We start from the raw sequence: 25,549 nt of genomic DNA, 5'->3' as shown, positions 1-25,549 counted from the left end.
CGCCGGCCCCGCGCTCCCTCGGCCGCCTCGGCTCGGGCAGAGCCCGCCTTCGCGGCGCCGCAGCTCCCGCCGCGGGGACGGTGCGTGGGGAACCACCGCTCCGCAGCCGGGGCGAGGCCGGCTCCCTCGGGCGGCCCGGCGCGGTCGCCGCACGTCGGGCCACCACCCCGCCAGAGCGCGGTCCGGCCTGCGCGCCCGGCGCGCTGCGTTCGGGTCTCGCCGCGCGCGGCTCCAGGCGCGGCCCCGCGGCCGCCCCGCACTCGTCCCGTCGCCGCTGACGTCCGGGCCTCCCCCCGGCCTTCGCGCCTCCCCCCGGGGATGTGCGCGCGGCGTCCAGGTAGCGTGTCCCGCGCCGCGGGGGTGGCGCCTCCGCGCGGCCTCATCCCCGAGCAGGGAGGGGGGGTGAGGGCGGAGCTGGACGACAGCCGCCGGGCCCCTGGGGACCAGCTCCCGCCCGCCCCCCCCCCCACCTCGGCGCGCCCCCGTCTCCCCGGGGCGCCCCCTCCGCGCGCGCCCCTCGCGCAGTGCTCATGCGCGCGGCCCAGCCTTTATAGCGGCCGCGGGAGCCGCGGGAGCCGCGCTTTCCGCACTTGGGCGCAGCCGCGCGGGTCCGACTCAGGTGCAGAGCCCCCCGGCGTCCGGCGAGGGCTTGCGGGTCCCTGACGCCCGCCCCTTCTTGTCTCCCCTTTGTCGCTCCCAGCTTGGCGGTCTGTCTTCATAGTGCGCCCTCCTCCTGGTCCGGGGTGGCCCCTCGACTCTGGGTTTGGAGCGTCGCCTCCAGCTTGAGCGTGGCACGAGCTCCCCGGCAGCGGCCTCTCCGGTCTCCTCCTCTCCTCGGCCGCCCCTGGGTTTCCGAGGGGTGCGGGATCTCCAGAGGCGGGCGGGCGCGCTGTGGTGGCGTCTCCGTCCTCGGGGAGCCTCCCTTGCATTCTCTCTGTCTCCCAGGTCCGAGCAGCCCCTCGACTACCATGTCTGTAGCCTGGATCCCGGTTCTCGGCCTCGGTGGGTACGCTCCCCTCACCGCCCCCTTCCTCTGGCGCCAGGCGAGGTGGAGGCTTGAGCCATCCCCCGCGCTGTCCTCTCTTCTCAGGTGTTTGTCTGCTTCTGCTGCCAGAGCCCGCGGGCAGCGAGGGAGCCGGTGAGTTGCGGGTGCCCGGGTCGGGGAGCAGGGCTCGATCCGGGTGGTGGGAGGGACTGCGGGCCAGCGCGTGCACACGCGCTCAGAGGGAGCCGCTGGGCTTTGACCCGGGGCCGGAGCTGTAAGGGTGCGGAGGTTGGAGCTGCTGCCTGGCCCGCCCCATTCGTACCTACGGCTCGTCTGCTCCGGCTCACCCATTTCTCCCTCGCGAAGGGGCTCCTGGGGTCCTCCGATGGGGACGTTCTTCGTTCTTCACAAGGGGCGGAGAAGGGAGCCTCCCCCCATCCACACTCACATCCCTGGGGTCTCGGCTCCACCCCAGCAAGCCGAGCAGCGGCAGCAGAAGGTCAAGGCCGGGGGTGTTCGTTGAGCCCCACCGAGGGTCACACAGCTCCTGGTGTTCCGCGGAGTTTGGGGTGAGGGAGAAGCCTTCGCCCTGTCAAGAGGGGACAGAGACAGAGAGGGGTTTCGGGAGTGAGAGAGGCATACGTCGTTGTCCCATCTTGTTTGACCCCCTCGCTGTGTTTCCAGGAATGACCCCTATAAAAAGCAGCATTTATGGGCCTATTTCATATGCGAGAGAGTCTAAGAAGAATTTGTTCCACACGTAGAAGTCCGAGTAAGGGTGTGTGGTTCGGTGTGTTTTATACAACATAAAAATCTTTTTCAAAATCTATCCTTTATTTTCCTTGAAAGGAGGAATGAAGGTAAGTGTTGCCAAGGGCTGTATTCAGTGCCCCCTCACCCAAACACACTAAAGTCAGTGTTGGCAGCTAAAGGCAGCGCCTTTGATGCCTCCGAAAATGGGAGGAAGGGTTACGGCTGTTTGCTAGCAGGTATGAAGCTCACAGGTAGGAGGCTACTTTGTTTGGTACGCATTTTGACTTGCCCAGCAATCTAGAGTGTTTCAGAGCCAAGGAATCAGCATTGTACCTTCCATGGCATCCTGCCTTCTCTTCCATGGATGTGTACATTCCAGGGTATAGCTCGGCACAGAGGGCTCTTAGAGGAGGGTCCTTGTTAGAGGCAGGCTTCTCAGTTGGGCAATATGACCAGATAGCATTACTGTCTTGGAAAAAGGAAAAAAAAGAAAGTTTTTGATTATTAACATCTGTTTCAAAAAGGTTTGGATAACCACAGTTTCCAGTGTTTGGAAAATAGTATTTAATAACATTATCCTCAATATAATATTCACCGTAAATTGATGAATTAATGTGCTGTATTAGGTTATCTTGTTACATGTTGCCAAGGGCTTGTCTCTAACATCTTTTGTAGTAAAAACTATGATTATTAGTTGGGTTGACCATGTAAAACTTCAGAGTATTAACAGTGCTTTCTAAAACTGTGTTCACTGCCTGCTGTATCTCTCTGGACAGATCTGAAGCAGGAATAAGCAGGTTCAGTTCAGATAAAAATGCTCCATTCTGAAGGGACTAACTTCTCTGTTTCCTGTCCTGTAGTAGCTGCAGAATTTTCCTTGGGCTGTGTGACCTTGGGCAAATTAACCCCATGGCTTTAATTACTTCAGCTGTAAAATGAGTGATTGAGCTAAATGTTCTGTAAAGTGAAGCATCTTTTTACTGGTTTGCTTAAATTAAAATATAATTTTAATGCACTGCATTTGAAGAAAACTGATATAAATGGTCCTCAGAAGCAAAGACTGACTTAGATTTTTGCATGTGTCTATGAAAATGTTCCTTAGAGGTTCAACCCAAATTTAATATCTTCACCTCAGGCAACTGTGTGCACAGGTGTAATCAGAGTTGAGATTCTTATATTTTAGAATGACAATAAATGGTCAATGACTAATGTTATTTTCTAGTTCTATTTCCAATTAGATATCTCCAAAATAAGAACTGAGAAAATTCTCCCATTAGACTTCACAGTGTCTGAGGACTATATTAAATTGGAAAATGATTTTTCGTGTGCTAAAATCTGGAATCGTGTGGGGTACCTAAGTCAATATTCTTAACAAGAAGTGTAGAAATTGGGGAAGTAAAATTTCAATCTCATATCCTAGTTCCCACACCATCACTTCCCTAAAAGTCCTAAGAATGGTTTTTACATTCTCTCCTTTCTCTTCAGTTCCCATTGCTATCACATGCTTTACCAGAGGCTTGGACATCAGGAAAGAAAAAGCAGATGTCCTCTGCCCAGGGGGTTGCCCTCCGGAGGAATTCTCTGTGTTTGGGAACATAGTCTATGCTTCTGTATCAAGCATATGTGGTGCTGCTGTCCACAGGTAAGCCCAGACGTGCCAAGGGGAGGGAAATCCAAGTGTTTATTTCCTTTCCCTCTTGAGCCGTCTGGACACCCCCTCCCACCTTTTCTTTCTTTTGGTACCAATTTTTGCCATAGACGACGGACCGGATACATTTTTAAGGTTTTCCTGGATATCCTTGAATCACCAACTACGTAAGGGAAGCTTTCTGACTAAAGGCAAATTGCATTATTTCTTGATAGCTAGATTCCTCTGATTCTAGACATTCCTCATCATGTTCTATGTTGCTGAGTTTTTACTATACGACAGCCATTATTTTAACTTCCGCGACAACTCTACCGCTGTACAAGGTAGGTACAGTTTTACCCCATTTTACAGATGAGGAAACTGAATTCAGAGAATTGTCAGGCATCTTGCCCAAGGCCACCATTGTTAGCAAGTGTCAGCTGGGACTGAAAGCCCAGGTCTGCCTGCAGAGCCCATATCCATCACCGCTCTGCTATTCTGCAAGAGATTGGCCAGTGTGACACTTTAGAAACAAAAAATGAAGTCCAAGGACATGTAGTTAAGGTATTTTAGAAAATTGTTTAGAGCTCTTCACTCTGATTCTCTGAGTCGTAGGGAACAGCATACTGTGTGTCCTTGTGAACACTTAAGAAGTTTCACAGCACAAAACCATTTCCCTGGGCAGATTTTGTAGCTGAATAAGCAAGTTTTTAAAAAGGTTGACCGCATCCTTAGATATCTTCCCTGCTCGACTATTTTCCTGGTTAATCAGAGTAATAGATGCAACGTGGCAATATAAGTCAGCCTGAAAATCTGTGGGTAGACTCTCAGCTCGTATTCTTGTGTTACAGGGGGGTAATCAGCAACACAGGGGGACCTGTGCGAATCTATAGCCTACCAGGTCGAGAAAACTATTCCTCAGTAGTTGCCAACGGCATCCAGTCTCAGACACTTTCCAGATGGTCTGCTTCTTTCACAGTAACAAGTAGGTACAATTAAATTGTTCTTACTTTTGTGTAAATACTGTCTCCCCAACCCCAAAAGAGTTTTATGCTTTTCTCAGCTCAACCTCTTTGACTCTGATGGAAAAACTTGTGACCAAGACTGGAGGGGTCAACTGTGGGCTAGAGTAAGGGGATCTGAAGGGTTAAGGACACACTCAAGCCAAACTTGGGTAAATGGGAGGAAAAATAATCTTGCTGTCAGAAGATGGCAATAGAAACTTGGATTGCCTGCAATCAGAATGCCCTGACATTTACCAGATAACCCTAAATCAAAAAAACAAAAACAACAAAAACATGGGCCAGTGAATGTGAATTCATTTTATGGCGATCTTTTAATAATATGATATAATAGATAAGAGTCCATTTTGGTTCTTTGAAGCTGGTATGCAGCAATTACTCTTGCAATTGTCATCATTCTATTACATTTATCTTCCTATAGAACCCTAAATTAGATTCATTATACTTTGATGGTAAAGAAGGAAAAGAAAAAAATAGTCTTCTCTTTATTTTAACAGAAGGCAAAAGTGGTACCCAGGAAGCCACAGGACAAGCAGTGTCCACAGCACATCCAGCAGTAGGTATGAGATATGGAACCTATCTCCTAGTTGCCTGACACAGCATTAGGAAGTTATAAAGAAGTGTTATTGATAGAAGCTTTCCTTTTTTTAAAATACTGATGTTAAAGAAACACAAAGCAAATATCTTAACTGGTATATTGTGCAGGAAAACTTTCTATTTTATATTTCAAATTCCTTATCCTTTTATTTTCATTTATTAACTCTGCTACCAAACTTTCTCTTGAAGTCCTACCCTTTCTCCCTGATTTGATAAACTATGCCTAGAAACTGGTCTAAGTAAAAGTACCATGAACTTCGAGTTCCAATTGTCATGTGAATGAAAGTAATGAGTGCCTGTCTATTTGAGAAATAGCCAGGGATCTCCCTTTCTAGGACTGTGGCAATTTTAGAGTCAAAGAAATTAAGAATATTAGAAGATTGGAACTCTGAGTTTCCAATCTTGCCTCAACTGTGGGTTTGGGATGTCAAAGTACTGGGTTGGAGGCATAGTAAATATGTAGGTCTACTGCAGTCCCGACTTGTTTCTTTGTTGGGGCATTGCTTCCCCATCCAGAAAATCATGAGAAAATTAGTTTTTTTTAATTCTTTTCAAGAATGACACTCCTTATCATGAACCTTTCTCATGTGGGTTTCTTTCTATGTAACTGTCTTCCTTTTGCTAATGCCAAGTGCTTTTTCTTGTTTCAGGTAAACGACTAAAGAAAACACCTGAGAAGAAAACTGGCAATAAGGGTAAGAGTCCATATATCCATTCGGGTATATAACATTTTCTCTCTCTCCCTCCCTTCTCTTGAAACTGCTAATGGAAAGACTTGTCTGGGTGTTCACAGACTGTAAAGCAGACATTGCATTTCTGATCGATGGAAGTTTTAATATCGGGCAACGCCGATTTAATCTACAGAAGAATTTTGTTGGGAAAGTGGCTCTGATGTTGGGAATTGGAACAGAAGGACCGCACGTGGGCCTTGTTCAAGCCAGGTACCAACCTTGTTAAAATGGGAGGAGACTTGAATGATGTCTCAAATGATGACAAATGATCAATCCTTTTAGTAGGTACATTCATTTCAGTTAAATATAAACATATTGAGTTGTGGACAGTCTGGATTCCCAAACTGCAAAGTCTGAATTTAGAACTGCCTGAGCAGACTGAATAGGTATAAGTGCTTCCTTTTTGGAATAAAAGGATTTAGAGAATTATATGCTGAGAGCCAGAAAGTAGGCTAAAATTCTTGTTGCTCATACAGATTACCTCGGCACATGTACCCTGCTCAATTTGTAATTTCTCTTCCCTGAGGGAGGAAGCCGTGGTGTTTATTTCTCGTCCCTATTCTGTCGTTATTCCTTGTAGCTCTTTCCATATTCCCTTGATTGGAAATCTGAAGCTTAATCTTTTATTTATTTTATAATAATATTTATTGATGTCTTTTAGGATTATCATATGTTCATTAGAGAAAGCTTGAGAAACATATAAAGCACAAAGAAAACAAATTTCCCAAATATACCCCTCGGAGATAATCAATGTAAAATGTCATATTTCCTTTCAGTATTTTAAGAAAATATTTGATTATACATATGTGTGTATTTCTTTTTCAAAAGCTCAGATTATAAAAATGTCTTATAGCCTGTTTCTTTATCTCTCAGTATTTTGAGCATTTCACTATATCACAAATATTCTTCAAAAAATGATGTCATAATGTTCCTTAGCATGATTTATTTAACCATTTTGTTGTTTTTTTCACAATTATACTGTGCTGAACATCCATATATCATCCTTGTGCAGTCTCTGATAAGTTCATTGGGCTTAATTCCCAGAAATGAGATTGGGTCAAAGGGTTCTGACATTTTTAAGGCTTCTGAAATAAAGTTAAATTGCTTTCTAGAAAGTTGATTCAGTTTAAACTACTATCATCAGTGTGTAAGGGTGTCACCAGTAGTATCACAGATATTTATATTTCATTTGTTTTTATGTTATTTTTTACAATTGGTTCTTAATTTAGATAGAATTTTTTTTGGTGTGAGAATCTTTAACTTTGTTGTTTTGTACATAATTTCACCATTGTCCCATACCTTAAAAAAAATGAGCTGCTTATTCCATTCATTTGCGATATCAGTTTATAACTTTAGACAAATGTTTCTTTGATCCATATGCTAATTCTAACATCTTTTCTACAATGCTTTGATTATTGTAGCTTTGTTGTAGATTTTAGCATCTCACAGGGCAAATGCCTCTCAATATTTTTCTTCTAATATTTTTTCTTTGCTGATTTTAACCAAATCTTTTTCCAGATGAAAGCTATACTACTTTGTAGACTCATACAAAGACTAGCTTCTCTATAAACTTCCTGGTTTATAATTTTTCTATTTTAGGAAGAACATTAGAATAAACTATGTCAAGAGTTTATATTTAAGTAGAATAAGAGAATATCTCATTAAGGGTGAAAAAGTAAGACTAAATCTCATAAATAATAATTTGGATAGTTGAAAAATGACCATAAAAATGAAAAGGTTATCAACTCATGAAATCTGATTTTGTGACCCAACCATTACACCAGGCAGGTATACTGAAATCATGCCACCAGGTATGCAGAAATACGAGTGCTATACTTGTCCTTCAGAAATCTTGACTTAATGGCAATTGATAATGCTAAGATCTTAAAATTTTGCACTGATGTAATTTTGACTTATCTAAAAACTAAACACAACAAATTGTGCTTTAACTATTTTTACTCAACATGGTCTCTAATGAACATAGAGTAGTTACAAAAGCTGAAATTCTTTTACTATTAAATATGAAAAATCCCAAATCTATTAAAATACACAGAATTGTAAGATTGGCAAATGTCTATCATTTATTATAAGAAAAATTCAATATTATAATACTTTGTAATTTGTTTGCTTGTAAGTTTTCTCATTTTAAAAATGTTGGCCTTAATATCACTGAAATTGCCTCTTCTGACCAGAGACCTGGGTTAATAGACCCAGACTACTCAGTGCTTCCAAGGTGCCCTATTGGAGCAGACGTAGCCTCACACCCAGCTATGTTCCAACTATCTGGTGCCCAACTCTGCAGATTTCCATTAAGCCCAGTGCCCTGAGCCACTAAGTTTCAGGTGCTTCATATAGTTTAGGAGGCAGACAAACCTGAATTTAAAATGTGGTTATGTGGTTTTGTTGGGTAAATTACCTAAATGTCCTGGGCCCCCATTTCTTCATTTATATAATAGGGATAATAATTCCTACTTTGTACAGTTATGATGAAATGAGATTATACATATAGTATGTATTTAGCATATTACCCAGAATATAATAAACCCTCAAAGTAGCAACTGTTTTTGTTACAATTCGGAAAGAACCCTAAAAATTCAAGTAAGGATGCAATATACCATAGTTGGCTGTATGCTGGGGAATTGAGAAACTTAGGCATTGTTCAATTTAAAGACTTTTTTTAAGGTATATAATGTTGCTTGTTTGTTTTACCTTTCCAATTCTCCCTGGATAATATTTTTTCATTTTTTTACCTAGCGAACATCCCAAAATAGAATTTTACTTGAAAAACTTTACATCAGCCAAAGATGTTTTGTTTGCCATAAAGGAAGTAGGTTTCAGAGGAGGTAATTCCAATACAGGTAAGTAGACTTTGGCACCTGTGATGTAACACAGAGAAGGTTATGAATGATCAGACATGTAAGACAGTATTATGCTACTTTATAAAAGCAGATGTAAAACTCTTCCTCCTGCACTGATCTTGGTTAGGTCTACACTTGATCATCTGAGATATTTAATTTATAATGGAAAACGTACCAAAGAGTTTATTGATATTGGCTCATTTTTAAAAAATATAAGACATTGTGACTTATAATCCTCAGATAGGGCCGATGTCACTTTAGAGAAGTACATGTTTAGAATGTTTAAAAGAAGCAAAGATCAACAGACTCATCTATTGAATACAGATGTGACAGAAAAAACTAGAGTAGAACTCTGGACCTTTTGAGGGGAGACTTCTTGTTCTGAGTTTATAGAGGTACTAATCAGTCATTAAGAGGCTAGATAGAGAGCACAAGTACAGAAGTGGGAGTCACTTTTGTATTTCTGACTGGTGATTGATGTAAGGAAAGGAAATGTGAGGCTCTGGGAGGTGATGGGGGAAGTAATGTGGGTTGTGAAGACAAAAAATAGGCCTGATGGATAATTAAACGTTCCCGTCTGATACATCTGTTAAATAACTGAGCTCTATAAAAGTTAAATTCTTAAACTTGGAGGCATCAAGTTGGTACAGGGAAATAGAAATGTCACTTGAGCAGTGGTGCTGTTCCAGTTTGCTTCTTTTTCAAATCTAGGAAAAGCCTTGAAGCATACTGCCCAGAAATTCTTCACAGCAGACACTGGAGCAAGAAAAGGGATTCCCAAAGTGGTGGTGGTATTTATTGATGGCTGGCCTTCTGATGACATCGAGGAAGCAGGCATTGTGGCCAGAGAGTTTGGTGTCAATGTATTTATAGTTTCTGTGGCTAAGCCTATCCCTGAGGAACTGGGAATGGTTCAGGATGTTGCATTTGTTGACAAGGTAAGGAGTTGAGCTGTGTCCTCTGTTACAGTAGTGATTCAGTTTTGGACCTCTAGGCATAGTGCTGACTGGCCCACATCTAGATTAACTTTGAAAATTCAAGATTTAATGCTGTCGTAATTTTAAAGAAACAACTTTAATTCCTTTGGATATCTTTCATGTGTCTCTCCCATTAGGCTGTCTGCCGGAATAATGGCTTCTTCTCTTACCACATGCCCAATTGGTTTGGCACCACAAAATATGTAAAACCTCTGGTACAGAAGCTCTGCACTCACGAGCAAATGATGTGCAGCAAGACCTGTTATAACTCAGTGAACATTGCCTTTCTAATTGATGGCTCCAGTAGTGTTGGAGAAAGTAATTTCCGCCTCATGCTTGAATTTGTTTCCAACATAGCTAAGACTTTTGAAATCTCAGACATTGGTGCCAAGATAGCTACCGTACAGTTCACCTATGATCAGCGCACAGAATTCAGTTTCACTGACTATAGCACCAAAGAGAATGTCCTAGCCGTTATCAGAAACATCCGCTATATGAGTGGTGGAACAGCTACTGGTGATGCCATTTCCTTTACTGTTAGAAATGTATTTGGTCCCATGAGGGACAGCCCCAACAAGAACTTCCTGGTAATTGTCACAGATGGGCAGTCCTATGATGATGTTCGAGGGCCTGCTGCTGCTGCACATGATGCAGGTAAGGTCCTCGTCCTTTGCCTGGGAAGGGAACTGGGGAGGGGTTCAGTGAATTTTAGGAGTACATATAAACTTAAGTGTTAGTTTTATTGAACAAACATCTACAGGATGGCAGTCATTGTTCTAAGAGGTTTACCCAGTATTAACTGATTTAATTGTCAGAGCAGCCCTACTAAATCTCATTCTACAGGTAAGGAAACAAACTTCCCCAAATCACACACCTAGTCAGTGGTGAGGCCAGTATTAAAACCCAGGCAGGGACTTCCCTGGTGGTCCAGTGGTTAAGGCTCTGGGCTTCCACTACAGGGGGCGTGAGTTCAATCCCTGGTCTGGGAGTTAAGATCCCATGTGCTGTGTGATGTGGCCAAAGAAGTAAAAAACAATAAAAAATAAACAAATAAAGATTGAAACAAAACAAAACCCAGGCAAGTCTGGCTTAATCCATAGTCCTACTATCCACTGTATTTTGGGGAGACCTGCCATGAGAATTGTCGTATGTCAAGGAAATATGTTACAGGTGTTCATGTTTGGCTCAAACTTGGAATATATAACCCCAAAATTAGTTTATCATAACTTACTATGAATCTGCTATTTGATAATTTATCCTTTTTTTTTAAAGTAGTTTCAGTCTGGCATGAGTTTTCTAAGGTCACCATACAGACTTTAATCCTATTCCATTTAGATTTCCTTTTTAGTGTCTTTTTCTCCCCTTGAGATAATGAAACACTTATAAAAGGTATAAAAAGGTTCTTCCTCTTACCCCAACCTTAATATTACTTTTGGCAAAGGCCACTAGTTCCTGAAGACATTTGCATGTGTGTTGCTGACAGGCCAACAAAAAGCTGAGGTTCCCTTTCCAGGGATAAAAAAACTGAGTGAGCTGGGAATCCAATACTATTTAAAAAACAAAAATGCTAACTTGGGAGGGGGGAATGAACAGCCTTACATTTTTTATACTCCTCTGTACTTCCTTTTCCCTATTTAATTCCTAATGACTTTTCCTTTCATACATTTATTAGCACCTCTGCTAATGCACTTGTGTACTTTTATAGGTATGGAATACTGTTTTTATTAAGTAGGACAGAGAATGGATACATGCAATTTAAGCTATATATACACTGGCTGAATATATTCTTCAACTAACTTATGTTGAAGACCTGTTTGCTACCATACTCCCTGAAAGTGTAGCTTACTAAATTTATGGTTAACAGGATTGGATTCAGGCTAAATAAAGTGAACTAAATAAATTCAAATATATTTTCCCTATGTGATTAATTGAACTTAAGGAGCTTGGGCCACACTGTTTTCATGAAAATTATCCTTTAGTGATAGTGAAGTGAAAGTTAACAAAAGTCAGAAAATAGTATAGGCATTCAGGGCTAGGTCACAGCTGTTTTAGTTTTTTAACTGTAATTATATACTGGGCCTAAGCTAGACAATCTGAGCTTGAATGTAGAACTAAAAGTGAAGAAAATTGAAGGGGAGATTTTTTTTTTTTACTTCCTTTGCCAGGGAGAGCGGAGGGTTAGCTGGTGGTGATAAATCAGAGATTGTTTCAAGTAGCTTTTATATATCATCTAAACCTGCTTTTTCAATATCTTAAGTATTCACAACTCTCAGCACTGTATACCACTAGAAGGGGGATGATGCTTTGGATGGAAAAGTAGCTATTTCAGAAACTCTCAAAACTTTATGGGAGATTTCACCCAGTAGATAGATGGTAGTCTACACTTTATAGACATTTCTTTTTGGCTGTGTTTACGTTATTTATTTTGGCTGCACTGTGCAGCATGAGGATCTTAGTTCCCCAACCAGAAGTCAAACCCATGCCCCCTGCAGTGGAGGTGTGGACTCTTAACCACTGCACCGCCAGGAAAGTCCCTGGCTGTTTTTAATCATCAGAAAACTTCTGCTTTGGGATTAAAGGCTGTTGATTTCTTACTACTGGCCAGTTTGCTAACCCAACACATAAAGACTGCAATGGGAGAGTCACTATTCCCGAGAGAAGGCAAGAGCCTTGGAAAACTTTCATCATTTACGTATCCCATCTGCTGTGTCATTCTTTCCTGTTCTATTATACTGGCTATGACTGCAGTATAACAATTAATTGAAGTGATGATAGCAGGCAGTCCTTTCTCATGCCAAACTCAAGGGGGGAAGTTTTCACCATTTCACTAAGTATGTTTGCTGCAGGATTTGTTCTTGTTTAATTTTAGTTATTATCTGGTTAAGAAAGTGTCCTTCTCTTTCTAGCTTACTGTGCACTGTCATGAATGGATGTTGAACTTTATCAAATTACTTTTTTCTTTCAGCGATCATATGATTTATCTGTTAAGGTGGTAAATTACACTGATGGCAAACCTTCTGGTTTTGACCAAACTGTTTAGACATTCTGATCACGATGACTGTTAAAACCTGCCAAACAATCTGGTACAGGGGATTTAGTTCTTCAGGCATTACAAGGCCGTTTGTTTCCAACTATGTACTAATGTGTGGAAAATATATACATGTAATTTTATACATAAGCTGCAACTTGGTTTTAATTGACTTAAAAATACTTCTATTGTAGGTATTACCATCTTCTCTGTTGGTGTGGCTTGGGCACCTCTGGATGACCTGAAAGATATGGCCTCTAAACCAAAGGAGTCACATGCTTTCTTCACGAGAGAGTTCACAGGATTAGAACCAATTGTTTCTGATGTCATCAGAGGCATCTGTAGAGATTTCTTAGAATCCCAGCAATAATGGTGACATTCTGACAACTGAAAGAAAAAGTGCAAGGGAATATAATATATAAATTGTATTCTAGTAATACGGAAATACTATATAGCATACTAAGATCAGATACAAAACTATTAAAGATGGCAAAAATATAAACAAATAAGCATTCATTTAAAGCTACTTTCTAATTACAGTTTAGACTTGATTGTTCAAAATACTCTGCTGAGGCTTCATAATCACGATCCTTAGAAACTCAGGAAAGAGGAGATATCGTAGATTAAAATTTTAAGTTCATCTTAACATGCATATTAAATGTATAGATATGCAAATTCTATAGCTCAATAAAAGAATCTGATATTTAGACCAAAAGCAACATTCTTTAATTCTGTACTGCACATATAAGGAAAATGAAAAAGAAACATATGTAAGGAAAATGAGAAACGAATAGAAAACAACTCCTTAGTTCAAATATATTTTGACCCATACAGATGTCTTAAATTAAAACAATCAATATGTGTTACTTAATATACTAAAATTATAATTACAGATGAAATGGAAGCAATTTAAGTACCAAGGCCTCTTTTGTAGTATTTTCATAACTTATAACAAATATCATACGGAACAAGATAGCAGAATTGCCTGGTATTTTTCTATTTATATCCTTAATTTTGTATGTGTATTGATGTATTTAGCTTGTACTCTAGAAGTCATCTATGTATTGAAAAAATACTAAGTTGGTAAATTTTTACTTACCACTTATAAACATTAGCTTTAAAGAAAAGTACATCTTTCAAATAGCAGAACTGCAGGAAAGAGTATTTTACTTTGACCCTTTATGGAATAAAACTGCTAGTGACTATTATTCTGAGGTGCCTTACTTATTATTCTCAGTGTCTCTCTCTAGGGCATGGTAAAGATTCTACTGATACATTAACTACTTTGTGTGGAAAGACCGAGTTTTTTCTTAAAATCATGCAGTAAGACTAAGTATTTATTTTTTCTTTCAATTATTTATTGAATGCCTACTGTTCTAGGTATTATGCACAGCCAGTACTAGCTTAAACAGCAGATGCATTTGATTACTTGGTTCAACAAAGTTGTTTGTAATTAACATTATTTTTACTTAAACATGCTTGTGAAGTTGGTTCCTAAGAAAAACGATCCAAACTCCCTTAATGTAACTATCATTATCTCATCAAGAACTATCCTCTCAGAAGTGCTGTCATATCTTGTCCAGCCTATCTTCACTAAAGACAGAATCTCTCCTCTCATTCATCTGCACAGTTTCCCTTCACACATATACTGATCCTATCTGAAATGGTTTACAACCAGGTGACCTGAAAAAGGTGTTAACTGGTTGAAGTATTATTTATACTCCAATAAATCTTTTAACAATTTTATAGCTTGCTGTAAAAGGAATGAAGAAAGGACTAAGTATCAGAGAGAAAGAACTGAAATAGCCTTTGACACTACATAAAAATTTGACAAAAGGAAGTATGGGAAGTCAAGGACTCCCCTGACCACCCCCCCCAACCCCACCCCTTTATAACGCTACAAATATGACTGATTCATTTAACAAGGAAAATTTTCATTTAACAACAAAAATGGGTTTAACAGGTTTTTCCCCAATAGACAACTTTCAGCTGAGAATACCACTCACACCTTAAAAAATTATAAACAAATGAAAACCCAGCCTCTAGTCATTAGCTCTTTTAAAAATTTTACAAAGAACAAAAGTTTTGAGGTAACCAGGGGAGCTAATATTTTGACTTTTAAAGAGCAGCAAGAGAGCAGAAATGAACTTTAAGTTACTATCAATTATTTTTTAGAAGTAAACATAAACAAGATAAAGGGTTAACAACTAAAAGTAGAGTAAAAGAGGATTTTTTAAAAGATATTAAACTTCACAGGCATGCCTAAATTTCCATTATACTTAGCCTATTTATAACCTTTAATGCATTAAATGAGATGTTGATCTTCAGTGGATAACTTACTTTGAAATATGGAAAAAGAACATGAATAAATATGAAAAGGGCAGAATATGACTAAATATCAAGAAAGTCAACATATTTAAAATTTGTATATATCCTTAAATTTTATGTATAAAGCACCATTTAATAGTCAAAGGAATCTACATAATTTCCCATAAGTCACAAATGGAAGCACACAAATAAAACAAAAATAAGATATTCTTTTTGCATCCTTTTAGTCTCTTCCAAATGTTTAATACTGTAGAGAAAATACAACCAAAGTAGATAAGAGAAAAATAAAATATATACTATTTTTATTCATTTCAGTTTTAATACATTCCGAAAAAATGAATGTTTATGTATTGCAATGATGATAATCACATTTCAGTTAAACAGTAATGCATTGGCTTGGAACAGCTGCCAGAAACAATACTAGCTTTGGAAAGCTTGTTCTTAAGTTATTAAAAAGGAGGAGGAAGAGAAAAATGCCTCTTTAATTGTTCATTAAGTTGAATCTTCAATTCAGAAAACCAAAATTTTAAGAAAACTTCTGAAAAGTTTTAGTTTTCACCAGCAATGACTAAAACTGCCACTTGGATTTTTATGGTAGGTGACAAAATTTCTCAACATACATAAAATGTAATTTTTTTTTTTCGCAGTAGGCAAATAGAATTTTGCCACATAAGTTTTCTAATGTTACCTGCTGATTCATTTGCAATTCCCTTCAAAGGGATATTACTTTGTTAAAGGAAAAGTTTGAAGATATTAATATTTAACATTTATGAGGATAACTTTTAATTAATGAATAATGCAGTTTGTTCTCTGCTAAACTCTTCTGTGGGAAACAGGTTTGGCTAGATAGGAAAGACAACACTATTAACTTGAAATTAAGATTTAATAAAGTAACAGGACACCTTAAGGAAAAGATTTAAAACTGCATCTCTGCATTTTTGGCGGGCAGGATTATTTTGAATTATATAACTTTTTTTATAGAAGATTTTTTAATCCCCAAATAGGGTGAAATAGTTAGAAAGGCATTCTTAACAGTATTAACTGTTCTAATCTTCTTAGAATAGCAACAGTACAAAGTTTAAAAGAACAACATAAAAATGAAGGACTCGTTGAGAAATTATCTCCATTTCCTAGTTTAATGATGGAGAGTAAAGTATTGCACTTTATTATTCAACACAAAATAATGTAGCCAACAGTAACATACAGGTACACAATTTAATATTTATTATATGCATTTTATATACATTATTTTTTCAACAGCTGTACGTTCGCTATGTGGTACAATCTTAAAAATTTGCTGATTCATAGTTTGTAAAACAAAAACGTTACAAAACTCATCAAAACTCGCAAACTGATCAGAAAAGTTTTTTGGAAGACTAGAAAAAATACTTTATTGTCTTAATCATGCATTACACAAACAAAATCTTTAGTTACACCATAAAATTAAGCACATCTGAAAAAATAAAACAGGGATAACTTAGTCCAAACACAGCAGATTTCTGTATCCTGATTCAACTATTTTTGTATCCTATTTGTAATGCAAATAAAGTTTTACTCCAAATATTTTAAAACAAGATAGTTTTGTCTGGAATCATGGTAAACCAAGATCGTATCTGGGGGAAGTCACCTTGGTTTGTAACTTAAACTATAAAATACTCCATTTTTAGTCTATTTTAGACTATTCAAAGAGTTCCAAAATAGATATACAGGTTCCTTTAGCACATTAATAAAAGGATATAAAGACCAACAAAAAGTGAAATAAATAATAGGCTATTAGCAAGATGGATAATCCTTGATAAATAAACTTGTAAATACAGTAAGATGTACAAAATATCACATAGTGATAGGATGCCAAGATTAGTTCATTTTTTTTTTTCCTTTTTAAAGAGTTCATTTGGAGTACTGAACCCCACCGTTTCATTTTAATACACTTAATAGTCCTTGGTTTAAGAAGACAATTACGTGATGATGAAGGTGATTTAGCATCTTTATGGAAAGACTTAGCTGAGCTGTATTACACAAAAGAAGGAAAGTGTGGTTACACGGCAGCGGGTCAGTGAGATCTCTGTGTTTCAGGGTTGTATAATGCAGAAAAACTTCAATACAATCTTGAGCACTGTTGTGACAGGCTAAATATATAAAAAGACTTATAAAAACTAGAATTTTATCCAAACATTTTGTGCAACTAATGCTAAAATATTTTAAGTTAAATTTTCTTTTTTATTATTATTTTTTTAAAGCAAAATAAGTTTAAAAGGGAATCTGTGGCATTCAACCAATAAACAGAAGATCACTAAGAGATGAAAAAAAGCTACTCTTGGAGCTCACTTCCCCCCAACAAGAGCACCACATTCCTAACCCTAAGGCAGCACACAGAGTCCAAAATAAAAGTCTTTTTGTAAGATCAAACTCCACACTGGCTTAAAGATACCTAAAAGACAGACATACGCTCAGTTCATATCCAGTACAGGCCACAAATAATGGAGTCCTTTTTCTGTCCCACAAAATACAGTAATTACAATTAGATTAATGAGCCTGACGTTAAGATGTGATTTCCACCAATTTATGCCTGCCCCAAATAGCCTTCACCAGGCAGATCACATGTAGTGTCATATCAGTAACCTTTTTGATGGCAGTGATGCAGACCCTCTGTGTCCAAGCAAATCTGTTGTTATGATGAGAGTTTTTGTTGATTCACACAAATACTTTGGCAAGAGCATCAGCCCCTGCACTAGCGATATATGCTTTTGATGGATGGAAAGCAACATCATAAATTGATTCATCTAATTTCTTCCTATGTGCTGTTATTTCTTGCACACATGTCTTGCTGTCCAAATTCCACAATCTAATAGAACAGTCATGGCCTGTAAAAGAATAAATAAAAAATGTTATTGAGTAACAATTTTATTATGAAATTCGTGGGCAGTACAGGAAGTTCAGACTTACTTCCAGACATCAAGTAGATTCCATTAGGATCTACTGCTAGGCTCGTAACAGCATCCAAATGAGCTACCATAGAATGGATCATTTTACCTAAATAAAACATAACAAAGAAGGTTAAGCTTTCAAATAGTTACTAACGTGAGCGATCAGAAACCAAAATACAACATCAACATAACATAATCACCACAGCAATATTTCTTTATTGTGATAAAATACACATAAAATTTACTATTTTAAATATTTAAGAAAATACAGTTCAGTGGCTTTTAGAACATTTCATAATGACAAGCAACCATCACCATTACCTATTCAGAACATTTTTATTTATGCAAAAGGAAACCCTGTAACCATTAAGCAGTCACTCCCCATTCCTCCCCTCCAAGTCCCTGGTAACCATTAATCTGCTTTTCAATGGACTAGCCTCTCTGAAAGCTTCACACAAATGTAATCATACAGTAACATGTGGCTTTTGTGTCTGCCTTCTGTCACTTAGTATAATGGTTTCAAGGTTCATCCACTATAATAATATTCTAAAGACAATTTTAATTCTAATGCAGAAGTTTCCCAAATACTCCTAAAGACATCTGTATGACATGAATCTGACAGTATCTGATAGTAGAAAACATAATGATTACAGAGTTACATCAAAAGCTTAAGATTATGTAAAGGGGAATTAAAATGAAAATAGAATCTTTCTCATTAAGAGATGTAAAGATTATTTTATATACAGGGTTAATGATAAATAAATCACCAGAGAACATATTCCTATCTAAACATTCTAGTAGCATCGTTGTCTTTTGAAATGTAAATCATTTTAAATATTAGAAACAAGAAAGGGGAGAAGGGTGGGAGTACATCACAGAAATTACTCTGGACTTCCCCAGATAGTAACACAAGTACTAGTCTGGAAAACATAATTTAGCGAATATCTTCATTGAAGATTTGGCAAGTGAATGGATTCAACAGAGAGTTGAAATTAAAAAACAAGTTGTGAATACAAAGTTGTGTTGCACAAATCCTTTGGGCAAGGCATCAGCCTCTGCACTGGCAATACATGCTTCTGATGATTGGAAAGCAAAATCATAAATTGATTCATCCAAGAAAGGAATAAAATAGCAAATACCGATAACTTAAAAAATTTCCTCCCCTTTCATTCAGCAATGAGTCTTTATTACTCAAATGCCTGGGCTGCTCCTAATGGAGAGATGGAGGACTTTTTTCAGAAGAAGTCTATTTATAGTCATTTGCCATGTTGCTTGTCCCCTGATGACATTCCACACTGAGACATGAAACAGGCCTACTTTTGTCATTTGCCATGTGGCTACAGCCACTGACCTGAATACAAAACCACAACATAAATGTGTAAAAAGTTACTCTGAAAACTAAGCCTGCCATTTTCTGGCAATACTAAACATTTATCAATTAAGGACAAAAAATTAAGTCCCTTGTCATTTTAAACCACATTGGTCTGTTTCTCATCAATACTAAGATTAACAGAGTAATTGTAATGATTTTTCTCTACTATCCTGAGAAACAAAAATCATGCAACATACTATTAGTCCAACATAATTTATCTATCAGTTCTAGAATCCATTCCTCTCAATACTCCTATTAAAAAAAAATCCAGAGTATGAAATGGCTGGCCTCCAGCACAATAATCTTAAAATATTGGGGGGTGGGGGGGGAGAAGACATGACACTTCCCTGGTGGCACAATGGTTAAGAAGCTGCCTGCCAATGCAGGGGACACAGGTTCGATCCCTGGTCTGGGAAGAGTCCATGTGCCACAGAGCAACTAAGGCCTGTGCTCTAGAGCCCGCGAGCCACAACTATTGAGCCCAAGTGCCACAACTACTGAAACCCACATGCCTAGAGCCCATGCTCCGCAACAAGGGAAGGCACTGCAATGAAAAGCTCGAGCACCACAATGAAGAGTAGCTCCCGCTCGCCACAATTAGAGAAAGCCCGAGCGCAGCAACAAAGACCCAACACAGCCAATAAATAAATAAATAAATATATTATAAAACACACACACAAAAAAATCATTAGGGGGTTAGCTACCAAGCATCATTAGCTTCCCTTAAAATGTCAGCTTTGTGATGGTGACTCAATTTATAGATCTAGTTCTGACTTCTCTCCTGAGAATGATCCTACACCTCCTATATTGAACATGTCTTAAACCAAAGAACTTTTTCATCCAAATAGCACATCTACCCAGTTCTTTAAGGGTGCTATTTCTAAGTTTAACTTCAGCTTTCCTGCCTGTGCACTAAACTAACCCTCACTATGATATGTTAAGTCAATTTAGAGTCAACCCTCCTCTACGTAGTAATGAAGTCACTTCAGAATGTGAGTGACCCTTCGGACTGGACCATTTATAGAGAGGTGCAAATACTGAACCAAGCTGGTTGCTAGGTTTCCGCTAGTGATCACAGAAGTCACAAAGCTTCTGACCCCTCCCAAGAACTAGGACTCCTCCTTCACCAGCATATACATGCAGCTTCTCACATTTAACCAAATTCACCTTTGCCCCATGGCTTTGCTACCACCCCTCTTCTCCCATCAAGATTAATTTTCTTCCTATAACTGAGGAAACAAGAGGACACATGAAGTCACCAGTTCTCTCTTCCCCGGAATCTTAAGCCCTTTGACTTGGATAATCTATGAAATGGAGAAGAAACAGACTGATTTGAAAAAAAAAGAAAAGAACAGAAAAAAAAGTGGACCCTGGAAGCAAACTGCATGGGTTTGAATCCCCAACCTGTAATTTTCTGTTTTGTAACACTGCATAAATAAGTCCTGAATCTTTTATTTCGACTATAAAATGAAGATAACAGTGCTATATCTACCTTACAGAGCTATTAGAAGAGCAAACATGTTCGTATATGTAAATTAAACAGACCAATGTCTCACAGAAAGCAATATACCACTTTTGTATAAGATTCTAAAGGACAGGGTATTTGTTTTGTTCATCAAGCATCAAGAAGTATCCTGAGAATATGGAATTTACTCAAAAGCTTTGCTGAATGAATGCGTCCATAACCAATTCAGATCCTCTTCATCCAACTCCTCCACATTCCTTACTTGTATTACACCTTCTCTCCCAGATTCACCCACTAGCTAAGTCTCTTGGTCACAGCATATGCAATTCATATTTGTGCCTCTACCAAAATTTTAAATCACCAGCCCTGAAAATCTCTCTTGAACAGTACAAATTTAAAGTTGTAAATTCTCTAAGAATCTACCATATAATGTGACTTGAATAATCTTTTTAAACCAATATTGTAAACCCCTGCTCAAATATTCAAGTGGTTTTCATAGTGCACAGTGTAAACAAAGATGCATTATTCTTAGCCTGGCTCTGAAAAGTTTGCCTCAATAGTTTCTGCTTTCCTTCTCCAAACTTACCTCTCTAGCTTTGCCTATAAGAAACTTTTGTTCCAGCCCAAGTTCCCACTGCTGTATCTCTACTCAAAATATGCCCTTATCTGGAATTTCCTACTACTTTCTTCACTTAAAAACAAACAAAAAACCTTACCATTCTTTCAAGGAAAAACTCAAACCCTCACTCTATGCAGACTCCTTTACCTTACCGCATCATGTATAGAGTATGTGCATGTGCACACCCCCACACACTATCTTCCCCAGACAATAAGCCCTCAGAAAGCAGAAATGACATCTTATACATGACAATAGCTAGCGCAGTGCAAAAGACAATATACTTTCGCTGTTAAAATCTAGAGTCCATTCATACAATTTCTATAATGTTTCAGATAAAAAAAAAATTCAATAAATTTACTATTCATTTGATAGAATAGCCTATTAACAACTTAGCTAACCATCAATACAAGTTATGTGGATATTCTAGTTTATCACATTTAAATGAATTACCAATTTTCAAAGAAGAATTTCTTTAAGAACAATATAGCTGAACTCAATTTACAGTTTAACTCAAGAGTTATATGTGCGTATCTGTGAGAGAGAAAACAAAAGAGAGAAATTTTCTATTGTTTAGAGCCTACTGCTTCAATTATCTTCATATTACAGACAACGTACTAGCTAGTTAACACAAAGAATTAATTGGTAGAATTTGTAATCAATCTAAAAGGCTACAGGCTCATTATTTCTGATTTTTGCCAGTAAAACAGCTCTAGAGACTCACTTTTTGCTTCTAATATAACTAGTAAAATTCCTGAACCTCCCCTTACAAATGTAAATCTTCAATAATTAATAAAAGGAATCTTTTTAGAAATACAGTAAAGGAAATTATCTCTGCTCTTGCAGCAGAGGAAGATCTTTAGGCTTCATGAAACTGTTCAAAGAATTGATATGATAAGGTGTTAAACTGAGAACATTCACATGAATATGAATCTTCTTTCCCATGCAATATATAGACCTGTGAATATTCATTCTCTTCTCAACTTGTTCTACTGAGTTAAAAGGAATCTTTCCATGGAAAGTGTTATTTGAACAAAGATATTTATGTAAGACTCCAAAGACTAAAAATTATGACCATGTCCTATATAACCTTCAAAGAGAAATCTGTAGTTCTGATTTGCTGTCTTGCCTGATAATTTGTTGCCCTGCAAAAATGTTGCAATTAACATTTAAGTGTCTTATCTGGAAGCCCTTCAATACCCCTCTAATCCTTTTAGCTTCTCAAAGAAGCCTCTCTTTGCTATCAGACTTCCTGAAAGAGAGCAAACAGTACTTTATGTAGTATTCTAGGTAATGACAGATGATACAGAGGTACTTAAGCAAACAATTCTACGGCCAAATTAAAATTTGATTTGACTTTTATATAATTGGTATGTTTTCATTACAACAAGAAATACAGGAAAGATGACAATAAACAATTGCCACTATATCATGTCATCCACTGAGAAATCATTTTAAGAATATATCTGAGGACTTCCTAGGAGGCACAGTGGTAAAGAATCCACCTGCCAATGCAGGGGACACGGGTTCAAGCCCTGCCCTGGGAAGATTCCACATGCCACAGAGCAACTAAGCCCGTGCACCACAACTATTGAGCCTGTGCTCTAGAGCCCGTGAGCCACAACTACTGAGCCCATGTGCTGCAACTACTGAAGCCCATGCGCCTAGGGCCCATGCTCCACAACAAGAGAAGCCACTACAATGAGGAGCCTGCACACCGCAATGAAGAGTAGCCCCCGCTCACAGCAACGAGAGAAAGCCCGTGTGCAGCGATGAAGACCCAACGTAGCCAATAAATAAATAAATAAAATTATATATATAAAAAAAGAATATATCTGAAATGCCAAATACCAGTAAGAGATCTTTCCTGCTATACTAATTCACAACATAATATAAGAAAAAAATTTCAAATGAAAGGGTTTATAATTGTCATGACATGAAGAAATCATAACAGGTAAGCAAGGTATTATATATATACTTAAGGATAAAAATTAACATACAGGGCTTCCTAAGTGGTGCAGTGGTTAAGACTCCACCTGTTAATGCAGGGGACATGGGTTCGATCCCTGCTCCAGGAAGATCCCACACGCCGCACAGCAACTAAGCCTGTGAGCCAATCTACTGAGCCTATGCTTTAGAGCCCATGAGCCACAACTACTGAAGCCCACACACCTAGAGCCCGTGCTCCACAACAAGAGAAGCCATGGCAATGAGGAGCCTGCACACCACAACGAAGAGTGGCCCCCGCTCACCACAACTAGAGAAAGCCCGTGTGCAGCAACAAAGACCCAACACAGCCAATAAAGAAAGAAAGAAAAGAAAGAAAAGAAAGAAAGAAAGAAAGAAAGAAAGAAAGAAAGAAAGAAAGAAAGAAAGAAAGAAAGAAAGAAAGAAAGAAAGAAAGAAAGGCAGGCGGGAAAACCCATATGTTATCAGTGTGCTACATTAAGTAAAGCAAAAATCTGAGTTAAATCAGTTTAACTTGGCAATTTTGAAGTCAAGACGTCAATATCTTATATAGAAAATAAGATAACCTACTTACCCGTTTTATTGTCAAAAAATTTGATGTGTCTATCTTCATGAGCAGTTATTGTAACGGGAAGTGTAGGATGACTTACTACTCTGTTAATGTGATTACTGGATTGTAAACCTGAAAAATAAAGAGGGATAATACACCAAAAATCAAACCTTTTATGTAATGTGGAATTTAAAAAAACATACAAACAAAACAAAATAAAAACAATTCACAGACACAGAAAACAAACAGGTGGCTGCCAGAGGGGAGGGGAGGTGGGGGGAGGGAATGGCAGGGGCAGAGGTGAAGGGTATTAAAAAGTACAAACCTCCAGTTGTAAAATAAGTAAGCATAAGGAATATGGTCAATAATATTTAAATAAATTTGTACGAGGACAGATGGTTATTAGATTTATTGTGATCATTTCATAATGTAGGCAAATGTCAAATATTATGTAGTATACTTGACTTAATATTGCCCATCAACTATATTTCAATTAAAAAAAAAAACAGGACAAAAACCTCAATTTAGAAGTTAAATGATGGCCTTTTTAAGTCTTACCAAAAACTAAGAATCACTAAAAGCTAAAGCTTTTATATAAAAAACAAAAAATTTAAGAAAGAAAACTAGGGCTCTAGAGAGAGAAAATTTCTTAAAAAATTACAATTTCTTAGAAAGCTAGCACATCCTGTAATATGGATGGATAGTACTAAGCTCAAGTTCAAACAAAAATTATAAGTATTTTACGGCAGACTGTCAATATAGATGGTTTAGAATTTTTAAAAGACCCACAAGTCATTGCTTTTAATAAACAGCCCATAAAAGAATTAGAGGCAATTAATGAAGGAAAAAATTCATAAGTGATAATCAGATGTTTGCAAGAACAACCACCATCCCACCCACACTGACAAAAAAACAAAGAACTGGAATTAATGTTCTTAGGAATCAGACCTTTTCTTTACTACCAAGTTCTTAATTTTTCATTGTATTAGTGATGGGGGAGAAAAGAGAGAGATCAAAACAAATGGGAAAATGTCAACATTTTTTAGACTAAGTAAATCGATCATTCTACATGTATACAAGAACTCTTATCTGAACTTATACACACTGAAAAAAATAATCTATATAAAAAGAAGAAAAGGGCTAGGGTTGATTGGGTATAATTTGGGTTGAGATTTGACCACAGAACCACAATTATAAATGTTTTCTATAATTATAAAATGACTTTTAAAAGAGCAATCATGAAAAATCAGAATTAAAATTAAACAAATGAACTTAACCGTATATCCAATCAGCAGTATAAGCACAAAGAAATAAACTACTTCAAGTGACTTTTAAAAGCATTAGACTGTCCAGCCCTAGTAGACTATACCCTAGATATTATCAGTAATGAAACTGTTGGTGGTGGTATTGCTATTATTCTGAGACGACTGTATCTGTACCATGAGGTAAACCAAACGAGAAATGATGATGCTGAGAACCAATTTTCAACATTGTTAAAATGAAATAAAGATATAAAATCAAAGAGATAAAGCTATGAAATCAATGAGATAAATCTGAATTAGAATTGTATGTATTTGTATAAATTTATCAGTCTTTTTCTTTATTAAAAATGTATTTCTAGGGACTTCCCTGGTGACACAGTGGTTAAGAATCTGCCTGCCAATGCAGGGGACACAGGTTCGATCCCTGGGCTGGGAAGATCCCACTTGCCGCAGAGCAACTGAGCGGGTGTACCACAAATACTA

At 38.1% G+C, this 25,549-nt stretch overlaps 2 protein-coding genes across 4 annotated transcripts in view; one reads left to right on the top strand and one right to left on the bottom strand.

The window, feature by feature from the left end:
• The first annotated feature begins 951 nt into the window (after positions 1 to 951).
• COCH (cochlin) lies at positions 952 to 13,293 on the top strand. The gene is made up of 11 exons (XM_057723376.1): positions 952 to 1,002; positions 1,091 to 1,138; positions 3,224 to 3,380; positions 4,217 to 4,350; positions 4,885 to 4,947; positions 5,635 to 5,679; positions 5,778 to 5,925; positions 8,470 to 8,573; positions 9,285 to 9,511; positions 9,688 to 10,204; positions 12,773 to 13,293. The coding sequence occupies exons 1-11, from the start codon at positions 969 to 971 to the stop codon at positions 12,946 to 12,948; spliced, it is 1,653 nt and encodes a 550-aa protein (XP_057579359.1). The 5' UTR covers positions 952 to 968; the 3' UTR covers positions 12,949 to 13,293.
• Positions 13,294 to 16,107: 2,814 nt separating this feature from the next.
• The window catches only part of STRN3 (striatin 3), a 122,900-nt gene continuing 113,458 nt past the window's right edge, over positions 16,108 to 25,549 (bottom strand). For all 3 annotated transcript variants that reach the window (XM_057720923.1, XM_057720921.1, XM_057720922.1), the window contains 3 exons: positions 23,829 to 23,936; positions 17,853 to 17,939; positions 16,108 to 17,770 (listed from right to left, as the gene is read on the bottom strand). In XM_057720923.1, coding sequence (XP_057576906.1) covers positions 17,601 to 17,770; positions 17,853 to 17,939; positions 23,829 to 23,936 — 365 coding nt within the window. In that variant the 3' untranslated portion in view covers positions 16,108 to 17,600. The remainder of the gene's footprint in view (positions 17,771 to 17,852; positions 17,940 to 23,828; positions 23,937 to 25,549) is intronic.

This window comes from Hippopotamus amphibius, chromosome 2 (genome assembly GCF_030028045.1).
Source record: "Hippopotamus amphibius kiboko isolate mHipAmp2 chromosome 2, mHipAmp2.hap2, whole genome shotgun sequence".
Taxonomy (NCBI): Eukaryota; Metazoa; Chordata; class Mammalia; order Artiodactyla; family Hippopotamidae; genus Hippopotamus; species Hippopotamus amphibius.
This window is presented reverse-complemented; position numbering and strand designations above follow the sequence as displayed.

Excerpts from the sequence above, each read along its gene's own strand:
- COCH (XM_057723376.1), top strand. The coding sequence starts at position 969 with ATGTCTGTAGCCTGGATCCCGGTTCTCGGCCTCG. Across the intron at positions 4,948-5,634 it reads CACAGCACATCCAGCAGTAG|GTAAACGACTAAAGAAAACA; the intron begins GTATGAGATATG and ends TTCTTGTTTCAG. Across the intron at positions 9,512-9,687 it reads ATGTTGCATTTGTTGACAAG|GCTGTCTGCCGGAATAATGG; the intron begins GTAAGGAGTTGA and ends CTCTCCCATTAG.